At 35.1% G+C, this 21,491-nt stretch overlaps 2 protein-coding genes across 2 annotated transcripts; both read left to right on the forward strand.

Moving 5' to 3' along the window:
* Positions 1-3,172: 3,172 nt before the first annotated feature.
* Positions 3,173-4,114, forward strand: LOC102503298 (olfactory receptor 5L1). Its single transcript, XM_006157930.1, has one exon. It carries the CDS (start codon positions 3,173-3,175, stop codon positions 4,112-4,114), a length of 942 nt encoding a protein of 313 aa, XP_006157992.1.
* A 14,247-nt stretch (positions 4,115-18,361) lies between these two features.
* On the forward strand, positions 18,362-19,294 carry LOC102484947 (olfactory receptor 5I1-like). The gene has a single exon (XM_006157896.1). It carries the CDS (start codon positions 18,362-18,364, stop codon positions 19,292-19,294), a length of 933 nt encoding a protein of 310 aa, XP_006157958.1.
* The last annotated feature ends 2,197 nt before the right edge of the window (positions 19,295-21,491 follow it).

Here is a 21,491-nt window from a genome sequence, read left to right on the forward strand (position 1 = left end):
GTTAATTAGAAGAAACCAGTAACTTGAAAATAGAAATGAATATATTTTCTGAACACAAACTTATTCTAAAGGTATGTCTAACTCATCTCTCTTCTAACTAAAGAGTACTCATTACAATCCTTATCCTATGCATGCTCTTCAAAAGTCTGTTATCTTTTATTTATGAGAAACAGCTGAGTGATTAGAATAATTTAGAATAAATTTGTAACATCAAATTTCAAAGTGTAAAAAAGAATATAGTTAACAATATGGTAGACCTTTTCTTTCGTGCTTCTCTGTCGCTCTTCTTCCCTGCCCCAGTTAGCCTGCATAAAATCTAGAACTTAAGACTGCAGAGGAATTCACTAATTGTCAGCCTAATTCTGAGTGTGAAATGAATGTGTCTGCAATGTAGTCATATGGAGTCAGAACACAGAAACTGTGCACAGGAAATATTTTATACGTGTGTGTGTATAATATATATTATATAAATACATGTGCATATAATATATATGTTATATATTTACCCAATGCTTTTGATTTACAATAAACTAGTTACCTATTATCAGCATAGAAGATTGTGGAATTATTTTCCTGAATTATTTTTCCTAAATTTTTAAGTCCAAAGTTAGCAAATGCTTTTTTTTCCCCTCAGATGGATGAGAATACCATGACTTCAGAGTCAACCATGATTTGTTTCCAATTCTTTAAACTCACAAGAGATTGAAAGGATACCAGGCTGTTTCTCATCTAGATTCTCTTTACCCCATTTCTATTGCAATGTGTCCCTGTAGGCGTGTATGTACGGTCTCTGTAGTCAAGGAAGAAGTCTGGGCCAGGTGGTTCACAGTGATAGCACAGCTGGATCCACGTAAGAAAGGTGCTGGGTTTGAATCCTGGACCTTCTCTCGGCATGCCAGGCATGAGCTCACATACCCGTGATCTAGGATGACTGAGACTGGAGGTGGAGGCCAGCATTAGGCCCCCATTGTGGTGTTTGTCTCTGTTTCTCTCATGAAAGGAAAATAAAGAGGCAGGGTAGAAAGAAAGGGAAGAAGGCAAAAGTAAAAGTCCACATGCCTTTTAAGTTAAAGGTCTAAGTGATTCTTCCTACTTAAATGGAACACACAACTTAACTACTTCCCCAGCCAACTTATGGAGAAAACTCAAAAAGTTTCACTTTTTCACTTACTCCTTTTTTTAATATCAATAAAATATTCTATTTTAGGGATATAATCAAACTGGACTGATAGTGTGATATTTCTTTTCTTATAGTTCTACATAGATATCTTCACCTACATCTATCTATCATCTATCTATATGTATATATTACAAATGTGCTTTTAGATATCATTTTTTCTTCTTTAATTAACTATCTTTAAAATGTAATTACTTTTTTTAAATTTGCTACAGAGCGTGTGCACTTACCAGAGAGAGAAAGGTAAGTACCCTCCAATGGCGTGTACTCACCATGCAATCCCTTCTCCTCTGTTTTCCATATTGTTGGGATTTTTTTTGGCACACATGCACATGTTCTGGGCAGGACCAGGATGTAAATTGTGCAGGTGGCCATGTGAGATACAGCTCTGTAATCACCAGGGTAGCTTTTGACATTATGTTTTACCACCTTTCAATGTAATTAAGTATTTCTCATGACAATTTACACAGGATTAACTTTTTCATAAACGAGGGGATCATTTAGCTTTTATTATGGTCTAAATTAAGACTTCAGCACAAGGGCTAGACAGTGGCCCAGTGGTAAACACAACACTCTATGAGGCTGACCCACAGAGGAAGATTCTGCTTTGTGTCCAAAGCCGTTTCTGAGTGTTCCAGACACATGAATGCTGGTGATACAGGGCTGGCTGAGGTTGTGAGTGGATGGTGGCATCCGAGCCCTGTTGGAGGTGCTGTCCGTCCATCTTTCTGTCCATCTTCTATCTCCTGCTCATAGAGATAAATGTGAACAAAACAAAACAAAACAAAGTCTTCAGAATTAATACCCTAATTACTTTCTAGAAAAGTTTATATAAGAATTCATTTTTGAGTCATTATTAACATAGATCTTAATCATTGAATTAATTAAATCATTTTGTTAATCCTATCAGAAAAATTTGTTATGGTTTAAAGGGTACATATTAATTCTTTTTTTTTCTGTTCTGCAAAATTTTAAACTTACAGGATCTTCTTGAGCTACTAATCCCAAAGAAATTTATCATACTTCCATCAACGTAATTGTATAGGATTTCACTTGGTGCAAATGTAAGTTAATGAAAAATTGAGCTGGGAACCAGCAGTTAGCGTAATGGCTATGCTGCTGGACTCCCACATAGTCGACCGTGGTTCGTGTCCCAGACCCGGTGGCTTAAAATTCACGCCGGGCACATGTGTGTGCATGCCCAAGATCCCGAGAGGAGAATGGAGGAGAAGGGATTGCAGCGTGACCATCCCCCCTGGGGGGTGATTTCTCGCTTTCTGTCTCTATGTCTCTCTCTGTCTGTCTGGCGAGCGCACACGCCCTATAGCAAAAATCTCTCCAAAAAAAACAAAGAAAAAATGAGCTAAAGAAAAATGTGCATTATATAAGATCACAGCAGCCATTGTTCTACCTAGAAAAAAGTTATTAAATTCTGGGGAAAACAGTAGTTTATTTCTATAAGACTTTTTAATTATCTTAATTTTATATATATTTTGAGAGTGAAAGAGTAAGAAAGGGTTACTCTCAACAGGCGCTTCATGCCACAATCCATCCCCAACCTGTCTTCCAGATCACAGGCACATGTGTGCCCAGCATGTATAGAGAAGCCCTGGATGTAAACATGGCACATAACCACGTACGTCCAAATGAGTGACCACCGCATCACCATGTAGCATTCTATATGGCTTTAAAGTGTGCTATAGAATCTACTTCAAAGTCCATGGAAACACCTAATTTAATGGATCGTCTGAGTATATTTTGATGTATAAAGGTTCATCATTAATCATGTGAACTTACTGGTGATGCTTTAATTAATTTCTATTGCTAGCATTCACTGAAATATTAAACATTTTGACTTATCGATGCATTTTTGTTACAGCTCATAAATACATGTTGATATCCATGTGATATTTTTCTAAAGTTAATTTAAAATTTGTTATTCTCTTCCCAAAAGAAACAACATTTTTTTTTTCTTCCAACTGACTTACTGTGGAAATGGTGGAAAAGAACTGCACCACTGTGACAGAATTCATTCTCCTTGGATTATCAGATGTCCCTGAGCTGAGAATCTTCCTTTTTTTGCTGTTCCTTCTCATCTATGTAGTCACAGTTTTGGCCAATCTGGGCATGATTGCACTGATTCAGGTCAGCTCTCGACTCCACACTCCCATGTACTTTTTCCTCAGCCATTTGTCCTTCGTGGATTTCTGCTACTCCTCGGTCATTGTGCCAAAGATGCTGGCTAATATCTTAACCAAAGACAAAGCTATCTCCTTCCTGGGATGCATGCTGCAGTTCTACTTGTTTTGCACATGTGCGGTCACTGAGGTCATCCTGCTGGCTGTGATGGCCTATGACCGCTTTGTGGCCATCTGTAATCCACTGCTCTACATGGTCATCATGTCCCAGAAACTCCGTATGGAGTTGGTTTCTTGCTGCTACCTCTGCGGATCCGTGTGTTCTCTGATTCATTTATGTTTAGCTCTTGAGATCTCATCCTATAAATCAAACGTGGTTGACCACTTCTTCTGTGATCTGCCACCTGTATTTTCTCTTGCCTGCTCTGATATATCTATTAATGAACTCATGGCACTTATTGTGCCCACCATCAATGAGGTTGTCACCATTATGATAATCTTCATCTCTTACTTAGTTATTCTCATCACCATCCTAAGGATGCGCACAGCAGAGGGAAGGCACAGAGCCTTATCTACCTGTGCCTCTCATCTCACGGCCATTATTATCTTCCATGGCACAATCCTTTTCACTTACTGTAGATCCAGTTTGGGTAACAGTCGGGATGCTGACAAAGTGAGTTCAGTATTCTACACGGTAGTGATTCCCATGTTGAATCCCCTAATTTATAGTCTGAGGAACAAGGATGTGAAAGAAGCTCTCAAGAAAGTTATGGAATCCAAACTAATTTCTGAGAAGTAATTTTCTTAGGTGAACTCAGCATTGCAAATGGATTTTAAAAGGGGTTGTGTGAGTATGTTAATAAAATATCAAATAGTGAAATAATTTAGGAGCTAGAGGATTATGTATACTTTTATTAATTGTCTGGTTAACTATTCATTAAGTTATCCTATATACCCATTATTGGATAGTTTAAATGATTTTTTATATACTTCTTAAACTCGATCTTTTTTATTTTAATGTGAATATTTTTCTTTAATGTGTTATGAATTCCATATAATATAACCATTTAGAGTTGTTTTTGCTATGTCATTGATCACCTCTACTATTATAAACATGTATATATAAACATTATTTTGAATGTACTGTGGCCAATTAGCACAATTTTATTTAAGAGTGAGATTGTTTTGTGAATGTTGGCATTTTTAGGAATATGCAGTATAGCTTATGAGACAAATTTTTTACCCAGAAGTTTCATTTTTAAAAAATAATGTGCTATAGGGCATCTAAATTAATGTTCTATTTTTGCTGCTCTTCTGCAATTTCCAATTGTTTTGAAGGGGTTTCTGGAATGTATAATTAGAATGAATCTCCTGGTTATACATATGACCAAATATTTTCTACAAAGTACACATAAAGATCTGTTTTTCCATTATTCTTAAATCATGTACCCATCTTATTAACTTGACTTCATTTTAACTATGGAAAACAATATATATATATTTGTTTTAGAGCCTATGCGATTTGCTGAAAATTTGGAGTGAGTTTTCGATATGCTTATGTGTATTTCAGCGTATAATGTTTTAGTAATCTTGGATTTTGTTCATTTTTCTTTTTCAGTACTTTTTAAAAATAATTATTAATTTTATTTTATATTTATTCCTTCATTTATTTTTTTGATTTGACCAGAGAGAGAAAGAGGGTGAGAGAGAGAGAGAGAGGAAGTGAGAAAGCAAGCCACCAGATTCAGGACTCGAACCCTGGTCGGTCATAACTATTCATTAAGTTATCCTATATACCCATTATTGGATAGTTTAAATGATTTTTTATATACTTCTTAAACTCGATCTTTTTTATTTTAATGTGAATATTTTTCTTTAATGTGTTATGAATTCCATATAATATAACCATTTAGAGTTGTTTTTGCTATGTCATTGATCACCTCTACTATTATAAACATGTATATATAAACATTATTTTGAATGTACTGTGGCCAATTAGCACAATTTTATTTAAGAGTGAGATTGTTTTGTGAATGTTGGCATTTTTAGGAATATGCAGTATAGCTTATGAGACAAATTTTTTACCCAGAAGTTTCATTTTTAAAAAATAATGTGCTATAGGGCATCTAAATTAATGTTCTATTTTTGCTGCTCTTCTGCAATTTCCAATTGTTTTGAAGGGGTTTCTGGAATGTATAATTAGAATGAATCTCCTGGTTATACATATGACCAAATATTTTCTACAAAGTACACATAAAGATCTGTTTTTCCATTATTCTTAAATCATGTACCCATCTTATTAACTTGACTTCATTTTAACTATGGAAAACAATATATATATATTTGTTTTAGAGCCTATGCGATTTGCTGAAAATTTGGAGTGAGTTTTCGATATGCTTATGTGTATTTCAGCGTATAATGTTTTAGTAATCTTGGATTTTGTTCATTTTTCTTTTTCAGTACTTTTTAAAAATAATTATTAATTTTATTTTATATTTATTCCTTCATTTATTTTTTTGATTTGACCAGAGAGAGAAAGAGGGTGAGAGAGAGAGAGAGAGGAAGTGAGAAAGCAAGCCACCAGATTCAGGACTCGAACCCTGGTCGGTCATGTGGGAGTGTCCAGTGCCTTAACCACCCTGTTCTCTCTTTAAATATTTATTGCACTTTCTCATGTTTGTGTGTATGTGTGTGTGTGCAAAATAACTTTCTAAGTCTCTTTTATATGGACACTTGTGATGGCATATAAAACCCACCCACATAATTTAAAATAGTCTTCTCATGTCAATATTCTTCACTTCATCACATCTGCTAACAACCTTTTCCCAAATAAAGTATCAATTACAAATTCCAGAGACTAGATCCTGACATCTATAAGAGACCATTTCCAAGCTCAACATACTACATCATTGAAAAACCTTTGTATCTATGCTATAATTTCATTTATTTTCTTGCTCTTTAACATTCCATTTGCTGTTACTGTCTTTATTTTTATGAGTAATTCCCAAAATGAAACATAGATCTCTGTTGCTTTAGCAAATTAAGAACACTTGCTATACAATTAAACACCCATGACCAGATTCTGACTCTGACAGAGGACTTTGAGTATGACATTTAAACTCAACTTCAGATCCCTCAAATACAAACAGAAGATAAGCTCTCAATCTCAGAACATTACTGTTGAATTCAAAGATGACTAAAACTAAACAAAAACCAAAAACAAAACAGACAGAGTGTATGTGTGAAGGAATAGGGTTTGAGGAAAAACAATTAGAAGAAAAATGGGAAGGAAAAACATAAATGGGACAAAGAAATGTGCCAATTTCTGTTAAAGATATGTTGTAGTTTAGTCAACTGGACTGGGGATAAATGTTCACATGTTGAAATATTCACTTTGTAAGCTAAATAATGTGATTGACTGTATAAAATAAAATGAAATTAAAAATAAAAAAGCTAAATTTTAAAAATGACTAGAATACCAAAACAAAACAAAACAAAAAACTGCAAAGATGTAGTCCTTAGGATGTATTTCCATTAATGGTCCCAGAAAAAAAAAATCTTTAATGTCAAGGGCCATTTGTTAAATATTTTAAGAGTCATCTAGGGCCTGCAGATGAGGTGGTGCTTAAGGCACCGGATTCCCACATAGCTGACTGCAGTTAAAGTCTGTGACCTTGTAGCTTGAAAATTACACCAGGCCTGTATGTGTGAGGGCCAAAATCCCAGGAGGAGAGTGAAGAAGAAGAGATTGTGAAGTAGTCATTCCTCTGGGAGGTGATTTCTCTGTTTACCTCTCTCTGTCTCTTTTTTACTGATGTGCACATATGCCTCATGGCTAAAATCTAAAAAAAAATTAATAAATAAATTAAAGAGTCCAGTATCCCTAGCAGAGATACTTATTCTATTTTTTTAACTTTGATATATAATTGACGATCACAACTGTATACATTTAAACTATCTGACTTCATGATTTGATGTATACAATGGGGTCAAGATAACTAACATATTCATCACCCCTCCATAGTTACTATCTTTCTTCTTTCTTCCCTTTTTTTCTTTAATTATTTCATTTCCCCTTAAGTTCTACCTTCTTAGCAAATTTTAAGTATATCATATAGTATTGTTAATTGTGGTCACAACATTGTACATGTATAATCACTGGCTGAAAGAATCAAGTCCATCATTTGCTTATGATACAAATATTTTGCATATCCCCTATTAGAATTTTAAGATTCTAAAATTTTAAAAGTCACGTAAATAAAATATTTCAGCTTTGTTCCTCCAATGAGAATGTTTTTGTTTTTTGTTTTTTGTTTCTTTTTTCTATAGGGCGTGTGTGATTGCCAGAAAGACAGAGACAGAGAGACAGAAAGTGAGAAATCACTCCCTGAGGGGGGTGGCCATGCCACAATTCCTTCTCCTCCATTCTCCTCTTATCCATTCTCCTCTCGGGATCTTGGGCATGTAAGGACATGCACTTGGCATGAGTTTAAGCCACCAGGTCCAGGTTTCCAACTGCAGTGGACTACATGGGAGTTTAGTGACATAGCCATTATGCCAACAGTTGGCTCCTAAAATGGGGTTTCTAATTAGAATGACATAACTGACATTTTAGATCAGATTCTGCTATGGAGACCTATTCTGTGCATTATAGGATGTTTAGCAGAATCCCTGGTCTCTACTCATTAAAAGGTAGAACTTCTTCCCAACATTCCAGCGCTCAAATACACAGAGTCACAATAAATAACTTGTATGAGTTGTCTCTAGACATTGCCAAATCTTTCTCAGAGAGCAGTATCACCATAGTTGGTTGCCGCTGGGATAGAGTTTGTTATTATATCAGAGCTCTAGTCTCCTCAGGGGAGTCTTCAATATTGAAAGTCCTAGTGTTTAAGAAGTTTTTTCCAACAGAGTATTTTGAACATCCGTGTTTATTGCAGCATTATTCACAATTGCTAAAAACCAGTCTTAGAACTGATGACTGGATTGAAAACATGTGGTACATACATACTGTGGGATAATACTCAGCCCTAAGGAACAATGAGGACCTGTCATTTGATTCAAAGTGGATGAAAATAGCATTTCGCCTTTTGAACTTGTGACACATTGGCTGCATTATCCTGCTGCCTGTTCCTGGGCCCCACTCATCCACTGGGAGACTTTGGCTCTGATATCAGCAAGCCTCTCTTGTGAGTGCAGGCCTACACTTGGGTTCATTTTTCAAACTTGGAGCCCTGCAGCCTGTGTGCTGCATGCCTCTTCACTAAGTTTTATCTCCCTAGCTCATCCCCAGCTCATCAAAAGATGAAAGGTTGACAGCAGAGCCAACCACCTGAAGCTATTCATGTAAACTTTATCTGCTCTGATCTGAAAGACACAGCCCTCTAACAGAAATACATCTGAGATATAAGGGTGATATTCCCTCCTCAAGTACTACTGAATATTATCTAGTAAATAGGAAGAAGTGAATACTGCATCAGATAACCAAAAATTAGGGCAGAGACAAAAGAAACATGAGAAAATGAGGAAATGCTTCTCTCCCAAGGGAACACAGCAACCCCTCACCAACAGTGGACAATACAAAAGAATTCACAGAAATGAAAGAAAGAGTTCTGAACATACATTGCATTAGAGTGTTTTTGCCTAAAATGGCTGATGTACTCCCACACTTGGATTTTTATGGGTAAGCCGAAACCATACACGTTAGACTGCTGCTTTTCTTAACTGGTTTCTAGGTTACAGCCAATCACAGCATCTAGGCTTCACTCAATCATGGGTATCTTGTCTCTTAAACATGTTAATGCAGACAAACTTCAGAATGTAACCAATGATTTCTCTACCTCACTTTCTCACTTATTTTTATTTTTATTTTTTTGTACAACACTTTCTCTTTCACTGTACATGTCACTTTACTCTTCCACCTACTTCAATACTGAGTTGACCAGAGGGCTAGCCAGAGTTGTCCAGAAGTTTGGGGAAGACTACCTTATTTAAATCATGTTAGAATTTTCTCAATAAAATTCTATTAAATTGGTTTATTTTCCTTTTAACAATTATGACAAAATTCAAAGAGATATAAGGAAGAATAGACAATCGATTCCTGGAAAGGAGAAGATCATTTCAGGATGTGAAGGAGGAATTCTACTAAGAGATAAACAAAACAAACAAACAAACAACAACAACAACAAACTATATATATATATTTATTTATTTATATATATATATACATATATATATAAATAACAAAAACAAAATAAAAAAATCAAGCAGCTCTTCTAAAATCTTTCTTGAAAACATTAACCACAGATTGGACCAAAGATATCTCTTGAAAGCATTAATCACAGACTGGCCATGCAGAAGACTTTCTGACCTAGTATAGAAAGTCTCCAACATAGATCAAGACACTGAAAAGAATGAAAAAATAATTCCCCCAAATGAGGACAACATATGGGAAATTCTAGACACTATTAAACATCCAAATATCCCTGCAATGAGTACTCTAGAAAGCGAAGAAGCTGGTAAAGGCATAGAAAAGCTATTTCATGAAATACTATCTGAAAAATTGCAAAATCTAGAGAAGCATGAAGAAATACAAACACAAGAATAAAAATAATTACAAATAGAATCAACAGAAAAAGATTCTCCCCCATAGCAAGATTGGTGAAAATCAAAGACAAAGACAAGATTCTAATAATGGAAAGAGAGAAATGTTGGCTACTTACAAAGGTTATCCTATTAGGTTAACATTAGAACTCTCAACTGAAACAATGCAGGCAAGGAACAAAATGGGAAGACGTATTCAAAACAGTAAAAGAAAATCATTTCAAATAAGAATATCATATCTGGCAAGATTATCCTTCAAATGTGAGGAAAAAATAAAATTATTCTCAGATAAACAAAACCTGAAAGAATTCATCAACACTATACCAGTCCTTCAAGAAATACTGAAGGGAGTACTGTGTCAGGAAAACTAAAGAGACACAAATAGAAATAAGAGAACAAAAAGTAACCAACAAAATGGCTAACAAAATGGCAGGGATAAGCTCACAAATATCTGTAATAACTTTTAGTGTTAATTGATTAAATTCTTCCATTATAAAAAGCAAACTGGTTGAAAGAATAATTTAAAAAAATCCAGGATCCCTCTATATGCTGCTTATAAGAAACATAGCTCACTAATAAAAATATACATAGACTGAAAGTGAAGCACTGGAAAAAATATATTCCATGCAAATGGAAACCAAATAAAGGCTGGAGTCATGATACTGATAGCAGATAAAATAAACATCAACACAAAATCTGAAGAAAAAAAAAGGATGCCATATAGTATTCAAAGGACTAGTTCACTAAGAAGATGTAACACTTATAAGTATCTATGCACCCAACACTGGGGTACCTAAATGAATGAAAGAGAGATTGCTAGAGCTAAAGGGAGAGATATATTGCAACACAATAATTGAGGATTTAAACACTGTACTGTCTCCTGTGGACAGATCATCTAGACAAAATATATAGAGAGATACAAGATCTATATGATGCCATATATCAAATGGACTTGACAAATACCTACACATTTAAACCAACGGCCAAAAAAATGCACATTTTACTTATCCTCATCTGGAATATTTTTAAAGATTAACCACATGAAGGACACAAAACAAGTCTTTACAAATTCAAATGTATAGAAACTATATGCAGCACCTTTCTGACCATGATGGAATCAAACTTGAAACCAACTACAGAAAGAGTCCTCAAAAGTACACATACACGTGGAAACTTCGCACACTATTCTTTTTTCCTTTTCTTTTTTTTTCTTTTCTTTTTTGGAGAGGTTTTTGCTATAGGGCGCATGCGCTCACCAGAAAGACAGAGACAGGGAGACAGAAAGCGAGAAATCCCCCCCCAGGGGGGAAGGCCCTCCGCAATCTCTTCTCTTCCATTCCGTTCTCCTCTTGGGATCTTGGAAATGCACACACACGCGCCCAGCGTGAATTTTAAGCCATTGGTTCAGGCACTGGAGCGACAGTCGATTATATGGGAGTCCAGCTATATAACCATTATGCTAACTGCTGGTTCCCACACACACTAATTCTTGAATAACTTCACAACCACTGAAGAAATTAAGACTGAAGTCAGAAGAAGAATCATTGAAGCCAACACTAACAACAAATGAGTTTTTATAACCTATGAGACAGAATAAGAGCAGTCATACAATAGACATTTTTTTTTTTTTGGAGAGGTTTTTTGCTATAGGGCGTGTGCGCTCGCCAGACAGACAGAGAGAGACATAGAGACAGAGAGCAAGAAATCACTCCCCAGGGGGGATGGTCACGCCACAATCCCTTCTCCTCCATTCTCCTCTCAGGATCTTGGGCACGCACGCACACTTGCCTGGCGTGAGTTTTAAGCCACTGGTTCCGGGTCTAATAGTGTATCTCAGAGAACTGGAAATGCAAGAAAAAAAAATAAGAGAAAATAAAAAATAAATATTCAAGTACAAACAATTGAAATTAAGAATTAAAAAAAAACTGTGCAGAAAATAAATGAAACCAAAAGCATATTCTTTGAGAAAATTAAAAAAAAAACATCATTAGCTACATTAATCATGAAGAACAGAGAAATGAACTAGATAAAATCAGCAACAAAACAGGCAGTACTACAACAGACATAACAGAAATGCAAAAGATCATGAGAGAATACAATGAGCGATTACCAAAAAACAGGAAAAATCTACCTGATATGAGGAAATTTCTGGATACATATACTTTATCAATATTGGATCAGCAAGAAATAGCCTGATTAGATCAATAAAAATCAACGACATTGTATTAGTAATAGTCTCCTAATAAAGAAAAATCCAGGTCCCAGTGGATTTAATGCTGCATTCTACAAAACTTGCAAAGAAGAACAAACCCTGATTCTCCCAAACTATTTGTAATGCTCCAAAATGAAGGAACCCTCCCAAATTCATTCCATGAACCCTCCATCATCCTCATCCCCAAAACAGATAAGGACCTAACCAAAACAGAAAACTACAGGTCAATATCACTGATGAATACATATGCAAAAGTTCTAAATAAGATAATAACAATCTGTATCCAAGAAAATATTAAAACAATTATACACATCTTTACACACACACACACACACACACACACAATTAAAAATCAATTTTTCAGGCAGATCAGTGACACAGAGATGACATGCTCCTCTGGGGAACTGGCTCCCATATGGCAGCTGTGATTCAAATCCCCAGCCAGGTCTGCCTGAAAATGCAGCACACATGCTTGAATGTGCTCCAGACCCAACAGGATGGAAGACTGGAGGACAGGAAAGGTAGCATGATCAGATCCTGTAGAGGGAGTTCCTTTCCCTCTGTTGTTTTCTCATGTGCCTACATATACCCTATCATAAATAAAGATTCAAAAAATCAAGTTTTTTTTTTCCTTCCAGTGTTTCTTTTTCATTTTTTGTTTTTGGAAGATATTTTTACTGACATATTGTAATTCTGCATATCAGTGTGATCTTTTAATAAAAGAATATGATGTAATAATTAAATCAGTGTGATTAGTATATCCACTATCTCAGCCATATATTATTACTTTTTACTGGGAGCACTTCTTTTTAGTTACATTAAGATATGTGGTACATTATTCTAAACCATATCCCCCTACTGCATTTATAATACTTGGAATCATTCCTCTTTCTATCTATAATTTTATTTCCATTAATCAGGATCAATCTCACCCTGCCCCACCACTTGTCTATATGTTTCTTCATAGGTAATTTTCTTTTTACCACAGGAATAATTGAGGCATACTGAGGCATACTGAGCACTTCTCTAACGCATCTGAAGAGCAAACACATAAAAGTTTCTTTTGCATTTCCTTAATTTGTGTGTGTGTTTGTGTGTATGTGGATTCTGATTTACTTATTATTTACAAACCATAGAGGTTCAAATGTATTTTTCAGTCTTCTTAAAAAGTTGTTCATATATTAAATGGACAAAGATAGTATGTATTTAGGGGGTACAGTGTAATATTTTGATATATGTATACAATGTATAATGATCAATCAGGATAATCCTCTATCATCTCAAACATTCATTGCTACTTTTTTGTTGAGAACACTCGAAATCCTTTATTCTAGTCTTTTGAAATATACAATAAGTTGTTATACATAACTGCCTTACAGTGTTTTTGGATTCTAGAACTTATTCCTGCCACCTAATATCATCTTAATTTTTTCCATAGAGATCTAACCTCCCTTATATTTGGTGAGTATCTGTCTTTGTATTTGCGGGAGCATAAATGATTGATTATCAAGAGACCCAGTGTTTGTTTTCTGGATAGATGCTAATGAGCTAGTGACTCAACTGTGGGCTTTCCTTGGAATTATTGGAGTAGAAGAGCTTCTTCCTGGTGAGGCTTGGTCTTCTGGATAGAGACAAGCTTGAATGTGTTCATAGCTCTCTTTGCCAAGAAGAAAAGAAAGACTGCTTAAGACTCAAGTCTCAAAGAGGAAAACATAAAAAAGAACTAGAGAAAGAAGATACTCAATGGGAAATTTTTTGAATACTTAGATCTTCTCTCAGCTAATCTACATCTAGATTTTGAAGTAAAATCAGCAATGAATTCTCACTTTTGTTTACGCTGCTTTACAAAGAATTCTACCACATCTAATGAAAAGATAACTAATCTACTTACTTATAAATATTCTATTTATTAATTCCAGGTTCCTTGAAGTAAATTTCAAGACTCTTTTTGTCTACTATTTTTATATATAAAGGTGTATGTATTAGACAAAACATCTACAGATATATATGTGTGTGTGTGATATATGCATATATTTTGTGCATCTTTCTCTATATAAAGATGTATAGATATATATAGATGCATGTATATATTGTCTTTGATCGATAAGTTTATACAAAATATATATTTTGAAAAAAATGCATGGATTTCATAATTGTTGCACCAAAATAAGTTTGTACTTTAATTTCATTTTCAGTTTTCATGAACTTTTTTGAAGTGCTCTTCATATTGGTAGCCTTACTTATCTTTCTTTATTAGACAATACATTTTCTTAAACTCATTTTAAATTTCCAGTCATGCCAAAGACTTCCTAATCACCATGCAATTGCTTATGCTGTTTACCCTGCCATCTCTCATGCACTAAGTGTATTGTGCTTGACAAAATTTTTAATACCTGATTCAAGTTTATCTCTTCTCATTTTGTGCCTAGAAAATTGCCTAGAAAAAAATCTTCACATAATAAATGTATGTACTGAATGAAGACTTTCTGATACATAATTTGAAGACAGATACAAATACATCAAAATAATAAAATTAATTCTTTTTATTTTTTTGAAAGGTTTTTGCTATAGGGTGAGTGTGCTTGCCAGAAAGAGCGAGACAGAGAGATAGAAAGTGAGAAACCGATCCCCAGGAGTATGGTAATGCCACAATCCCTTCTCCTCCATTCTCCTCTCAGGATCTTGGGCATGTACGCACACGCACCTGGTGTGAGTTTAAGCCACCAGGTCCGGGACTCAAACCGAGGTCAGCTACATGAGAGTTCAGCAACATAGCCATTATGCTAACTACTGGTCCCAATAAAATTAATTCTTAATTAATTTTCTTTGGATACATTGACTTTCAAGTGGTTTTACTTCTTTATCACTAAATAAACACATTTTTACTTCTTCCCTGTTTATTTCACCATCACTTCACATACAATATTCTGGTAATTTTTTTAACAAATAGTTTCAAGTTAGTTAAACCAAATTTGATAACAAATGTCAAACAAATTTTATATAGAGTTATCTTCCATTCAGAAAACCAAATTTGTTTTCTTGAAGTATTCTCAAGATGTAGAAGAAAACACATTACATCATTTCATCTTATGTTGAGTCAACTCCTCAGTGGGGCTGTTTAATTGCTCATGCATCTTTTATCATCAGGGATTTGTATATCAGAGCTTGAGTGCCTGGAATCTGATGAAAGGTCACAAAGCTAATCACAAAGAAGTCTCAGAGAAAATATAAAAGATCTTGCTTCCTGTAAGGAATCATAGCCTTCCTAAGGGAGGCACAAATTTTCTTTATAAACATCGGAGGTCTGCCCCAAAGGATGACTAATGTTGCAATGAATCAGTTTTGTTTTACTTTTATTTTGTTTTTGATCCTTAAATGTCAAACAAAATTTATTCTGTTAGAAAATGAACTGGGACTCAAAAGATAAAGTAAGAAAGTAAATGAAAGAAAGGTAGTAACCAGGTAAGTATTCTTTAATTGTAGAATATTAGAGCAGGCTGGGATGTTAAGAGTTCACCTTTGAGCTCTTGAAGTGTTATAGTAACTTGTTTTACATGTAGGAAGCTGATAGCTAGAGAGTAAACATGCTTAAAACAACACAGGTTTTAACTTCTCCAAGTGTTTTAAACAAAAATTAGAGCAAGACATTGAAGGTACACAGAAATGGAGAATTGTCTTTTAATGATCATGTGTATGATAATATCTTTAACTGGACTGGTGTACAGTGTAATTATGCTGGGAAAATTCATGTTACAAGTGGTAGTAATGTACAGTGATTGAATGTATAAAATAAATTTTAATAAAACTGACAGAAAAAGTGATAGTAACAATACAAACAATGAGCACAAGATATTCTTTTGTTTGTTTGTGTTTTGTTTTATTACAAGGCATGTTTACTCATCAGAGACAGAAAGAGAGAAATCCCAGAGGAGATGGCTATGTCACAATCCCTGCTGCTTTATTCTCTTCCATTCTTCTCTTGGGATTTTGCACATGTGCAAACGTGTCCTACATGATTTTCAAGTTGCTGGGTCTAGGGCTCGAACTGTGCAGTTAGCCTGTGGGATGCACATGCCTTAACCATTGTGACATCAGCTATCCCAGCAAAATATATTCTTTTGTTTGTTTGTTTGTTTAGAGGTTTTTACTATAGGGTGCATGCTATCACCAGATATAAAGAGAGAGAAAGAGACAGAAAGTGAGAAATCATCCCCAGGGGGTTGGCCATGCCACAATCCCTTCTCCTCTTTTCTCCTCTAGGAATCTTGGGCATGCATGCTCACATGCCCAGCGTGAGTTTAAGCCACCGAGTCTGGGACTTGAACTGAGGTCGACTACATGGGAGTCTAGCAACATAGCCATTATGCCAACTGCTGGTCCCAAGATATTCTTAAAGCAACTCAGAATTGTTGGAATGTGATTAGGAATTGTATATAAAATAGTTCTCATTGCATATTATTTCTTTTCAAAAGTTGAGGAACCTTTGATATCAATTAAGGTTGACTCAACTTTTATGTAATACTTATTCTAGCTTACATTAATCCATTGATACCAACAATTATTGATCAACCAACAACAGGACTGAAGTGAGGATGAGAGTAGACTTTAAGAGAGGGAGAAATGTTAAAACATACTATAGTTCAGTATGGAAAACTTACTGCAGTCATATGTCTTTCCGCTGAACTCTTTCAGAAACCTCCATTTGCCAGTTGCATAGAAAAACAATGATTTGAAGCCAATGATTTGACTAATTTTTATTCACTTTTCTTAAACTTCTGTTTCATATGGTCATTTTCTTTTTCATTATTCCATTTGGTTTTCATTTGTATCATTCAAATGTCTTTCAGTATTGAAGCATATAACATCCATAAAAGATTACTGAAAGTAATATTGTTTATATAAATTGATTGCCATCTTTAATAAGAATGTTTGGTTGTAAAAAGTCTTTGACAAAGAGGTGGTTTTTCTCCAGTAGCCTGGAAAACAAGCTTATTTAAACATGTACCTAAAGATAATCCTCTTCTTAGATGTCTTTTTTTTACCCCCTATAGGACGCTCACATGAGGCAGAAAACAGAGAGACAGGGAGAGTGGAGAGAATGACAGTACTCCACAGAAAGAGTGAAAGTACTCCACGATGAGATGTGGTCATGCTGAAATCCCTTCTCCTCAATTTGATTTTCAATTCACTTGACCAGGATTTGAACTGTGGTCTGCCTTGTGAGTTCTGTGTTCCTTACTACTGGGCTGTGGTATCAGCCCAACACCTATTAAAAATTTTTTTAAAAAAAGGGTTATTTACTTATTTCTTTTGTTATAAAGAGGGGATGAACTTGATGGAGTCTCAAGTCATGGACTTCCATCCCCAGTCTTCCATACAGCCAGGATCAAGGGTGCACACTACAACGCCCACGATGCCTAGCTGTTAATGATCATTCCTCAGAATTTCCAAATCAGAGGATGGCACAACTTGCTAGCCACTGGTGCAATGCATTATTTCCCTTGCATTCACAGTGCCAATTATTCTGCTCCTTTATCAGTTTAGGGTCTTGTCTCCCACAGGCAGGAGGCATTTTCCACAAAAGTTAATATTTACTAAGGGAGAAACCACATGTATTTCAAGAAAGGAGCAATCTGTGTCATGGTTATTAAGACACTGGAATCCCACATGACCAACCATAGTTCAAGTCCCTGACCCAGTGGTTTAAAAATCACATTGGGCATGAGTGTGTGCATGCCCAGAGTCCCAGGAAGAGAACAGAGAAGAAAGGTAAATTGACAATTTAGTTTAAAAAATTAGAAACCTGTGCATTATTCTATGAAGGATTTTCAAAAACTTCATAAAAAATGCAACTGTGTAAAAACTATGCATTGATTCCAGAATAGTTTGCATTAAAATAAACTTATACTTTTATTTTCTAAGATCTTTTATGCAAGGTACTTCAAAAAAAGTTTATGGAAAAATAAAATTAAAGTGAGTCTATTTTAGTGTAAAATAGTTTGAAATCTATGCAGAGTTATTTTATAATATGAATTTTCCATGAGTTTTGAACTATATATAAACTATGGACATTCCTAGTTCCTATGAAGACATCCAAGTGAATTTGGAATCACTAATCTCTTATTTTGAACTTTAATTGTTTTATTTTCTTTTTTTAGTGACAAATAACCTTATTATTAACATTTCCATTATTCTGCTCGGACCCCTAGAAACTCAGAAACACTGTAGAAAATGGAGTTGGAGAATACCACTGTAAAAACTGAATTCTTTCTCCTGGGATTTAGTCACCTTCAAGAACTTCAATGTCTTCTTTTTGTGGTGTTCTTTTCTATCTATTTTGTAACACTGATGGGGAACCTTGGGATGATATTATTGATCACAATCAGTTCCCACTTACACACCCCAATGTACTTTTTCCTCTGCATCCTGTCCTTTGTAGATGCATGCTACTCTTCTGTCATTGCCCCCAAACTACTTGTGAACTTGGTTTCTGACAAGAAGACCATTTCTTATAATGGCTGTGCTGCACAACTCTATTTTTTCTGCTCTTTGGTTGATACAGAATCTTTCCTGTTGGCTGCCATGTCTTATGACCGATACATCGCAATCTGCAACCCATTGCTTTACACCGTTATTATGTCCAAGAGAGTCTGTTGCCAGTTGGCAATTGGAGCATTTTTGGGGGGCACGATGAGCTCAATTATTCACACTACGAACACCTTCCATTTGTCTTTCTGCTCCAAAGAAATTGACCATTTCTTTTGTGATGTCGCCCCACTCTTCTCTCTGTCCTGCACTGATACTTATGTGCATGACATTATTTTGGTGGTCTTTGCTAGTTTGGTGGAAGCTATATGCCTTCTCACAGTTCTCCTCTCTTATGTCTGCATCATAGTGGCTATTCTGAAAACAGGTTCTGCTGAAGGAAGAAGAAAAGGGTTCTCCACTTGTGCTTCCCACCTGGTTGTAGTCACTATTTATCATGGTACCTTGATCTTCATTTATCTGCGCCCCAGCACAGGTCATTCAATGGATACAGACAAAGTGACCTCTGTGTTCTATACATTGATTATACCTATGTTGAATCCCTTTATTTACAGTCTAAGGAACAAAGATGTCAAAAGTGCCTTTAGAAAAATGATTAGGAGAAAATTATTTTCTTAAGATAGTAGAAATTGGGCCTGATGAATTTTCAATGTCTGTTTCTTGACCTTTGGTTCTAACTGCTGAAAAATGTCAATGTGATATAGATGTTTTGCAAATTTGTGAGTAACGAAACCTCAAACAATAAATAGGGTCAGAGCCTAATATTAGAACTGGGCCCTTTCATGTTCACTTACATTATGTCTATCTCTATTATTCTAAAGTACTTTTAGACGTTTCTTTCTTCATGAGCAACAGATATACAGAGATAAAGAGAGAGAGTGAGGCAAAGATACATGTACTCCCAACAGGGTTTTCACAGGCACGTCCACCTCCAGCCTCAGACAGCCCTGGATCATGGGTACAGGGAAGCCCAGGGTGTTATGGGAGGTTTTCAGTTGCAAACTCAAACCTTCCAATGTGGGTGCAGCACCATCATACAGCTCCCTAAAGTTTAAAGTTCAATGTTTACTTAGGGGGACAGATTTGCCCTTCACTTAATCTCTTATATCTTATATTGTTACTCCTTTTTTCTTCCCACTCTAAAGTTTTATCACAGTAATCTTTAGTAATAGATAAGCCATTGACAAACAATAATCCCCTTTTGCAAATGTTCATAAATGCAATTCACTTAAACTATTTATCAATTAATTTTTATTTCCATGTAAATATATGCATATTGTAGCTTAGTTGTCTAAATTCTACTCACTAAAAATATTAACCCCTCAGGATTTTTTTTTCTGGTAATCCCTCAAATTTTAGCCAAAACATAATTTTTTTTGAATTCCCTTCAATTACAAATACCTCACATTCTAAATCCATTAGAATCATAGCTTTTTATGACTCTCATTTTTATTTTTTAATTTGTTTTATATATTCAATCACTGTGCATCACAACAGCTTGCAAAATGAATTTTCCCAGCATAAATACAATGCACACTAGTTCAATGAAAGATATTATCATACACATTTATCATCAATAGACAATCCTTCACTTCTGTGTCCCTATTTTTCTCTTCAATTCCCTTTCTCTCATCCTCCCCCACTCTCCCACCCTCCTCTCACACTGTCTCTGGTATCTGCAACCATTCTCCATGCTACTATATTCTCCAATCTTTCAGCTTCCACCACAGAGTGCAGACATTTGATATATATTAAGTGGGGACATATAATGTCTCTCTTTCATAGTCTGGTTTGTCTCACTCAGTTATAAATCTTACATATTCATCCACTTTCTATTTTTATCTTTCCTTGTTATTTGTTTCTATATTCTCTTTCTCTCTGAGAATTAATCATTAATATTTATTCATTATCTGATCTCTTGCCTTTTTGTCACAGTATATTTCTCAGAGTGAATTCCAAATGAATTGTTACTAAGTAAATATAGTAAATTTATGGCTGACATTCATAAACTATTGATTTATCTTGTCATATTTTTAGTTGACTCTACGCTATGTAAAGATGACTGTTGCAAAATATTGTCAAGTGTAGTAATATTTTTTAAATGTGTAAATATAGACTAAATTAAGGCCAGGCTCATTAAATATCTTGTCAAGAATATATCGACTTTGAAATTTCTTGACTGGTAAGCAAGCAGCTAAAAATTTCATTGCTCTGAGAGCATGGGAACCAGTATCTATACATGTTGAGGTGATAGTTTGGTTGGCTCCTGGGACAGACCCATAGAGAAATTGTGGCTGGAAAATCTAAGTTGTTAAATACACATATGAGGCTGTATAGTGGGATAGGAGATTAACTAGAGAGGAAAGCTTTCTCACAATGAAAATGTGTGCTAGGTTCTAAATCTAGACCACAGTTCCATTCACTCAAGTGTAATGTATTTTTATAAGAAGGGGTTTGTCTATACAGATCAATAGTGAAGTAGTGTTCTGGTCAATTTGGTTTGTAAATAGTAAAGACTAGAATAGCATATTGAGGCTTATGATGATTTAATGTTTCACCATAAATACTGAGCAGAAAATATTCTCCAAAGCACAGGGTTCCATTATGATAGATAGCATATTGGTAACTTTTTAACCAAGTGTGCCATTTCATCCATAACCCTTGGGACAGGCCCATTCAGGATAACATAAAATGAGGTACTCTGGGATTAATTCTCTAAACTTACTTCTTGAGAATTTAGGGTCTGAAATTTAAGTCAATAGTATAGTTTCAGACATCTCACCTTAGCAAATCAATGGTGTGGCTTGCGTGGGTA

The sequence above is a fragment of the Tupaia chinensis genome, unplaced genomic scaffold (genome assembly GCF_000334495.1).
Source record: "Tupaia chinensis unplaced genomic scaffold, TupChi_1.0 Scaffold000564_1, whole genome shotgun sequence".
Classification (NCBI taxonomy): Eukaryota; Metazoa; Chordata; class Mammalia; order Scandentia; family Tupaiidae; genus Tupaia; species Tupaia belangeri.

Coding starts and splice junctions, on each gene's coding strand:
- LOC102503298 (XM_006157930.1), top strand. CDS start 3,173: ATGGTGGAAAAGAACTGCACCACTGTGACAGAATTCATTCTCCTTGGA.
- LOC102484947 (XM_006157896.1), top strand. CDS start 18,362: ATGGAGTTGGAGAATACCACTGTAAAAACTGAATTCTTTCTCCTGGGA.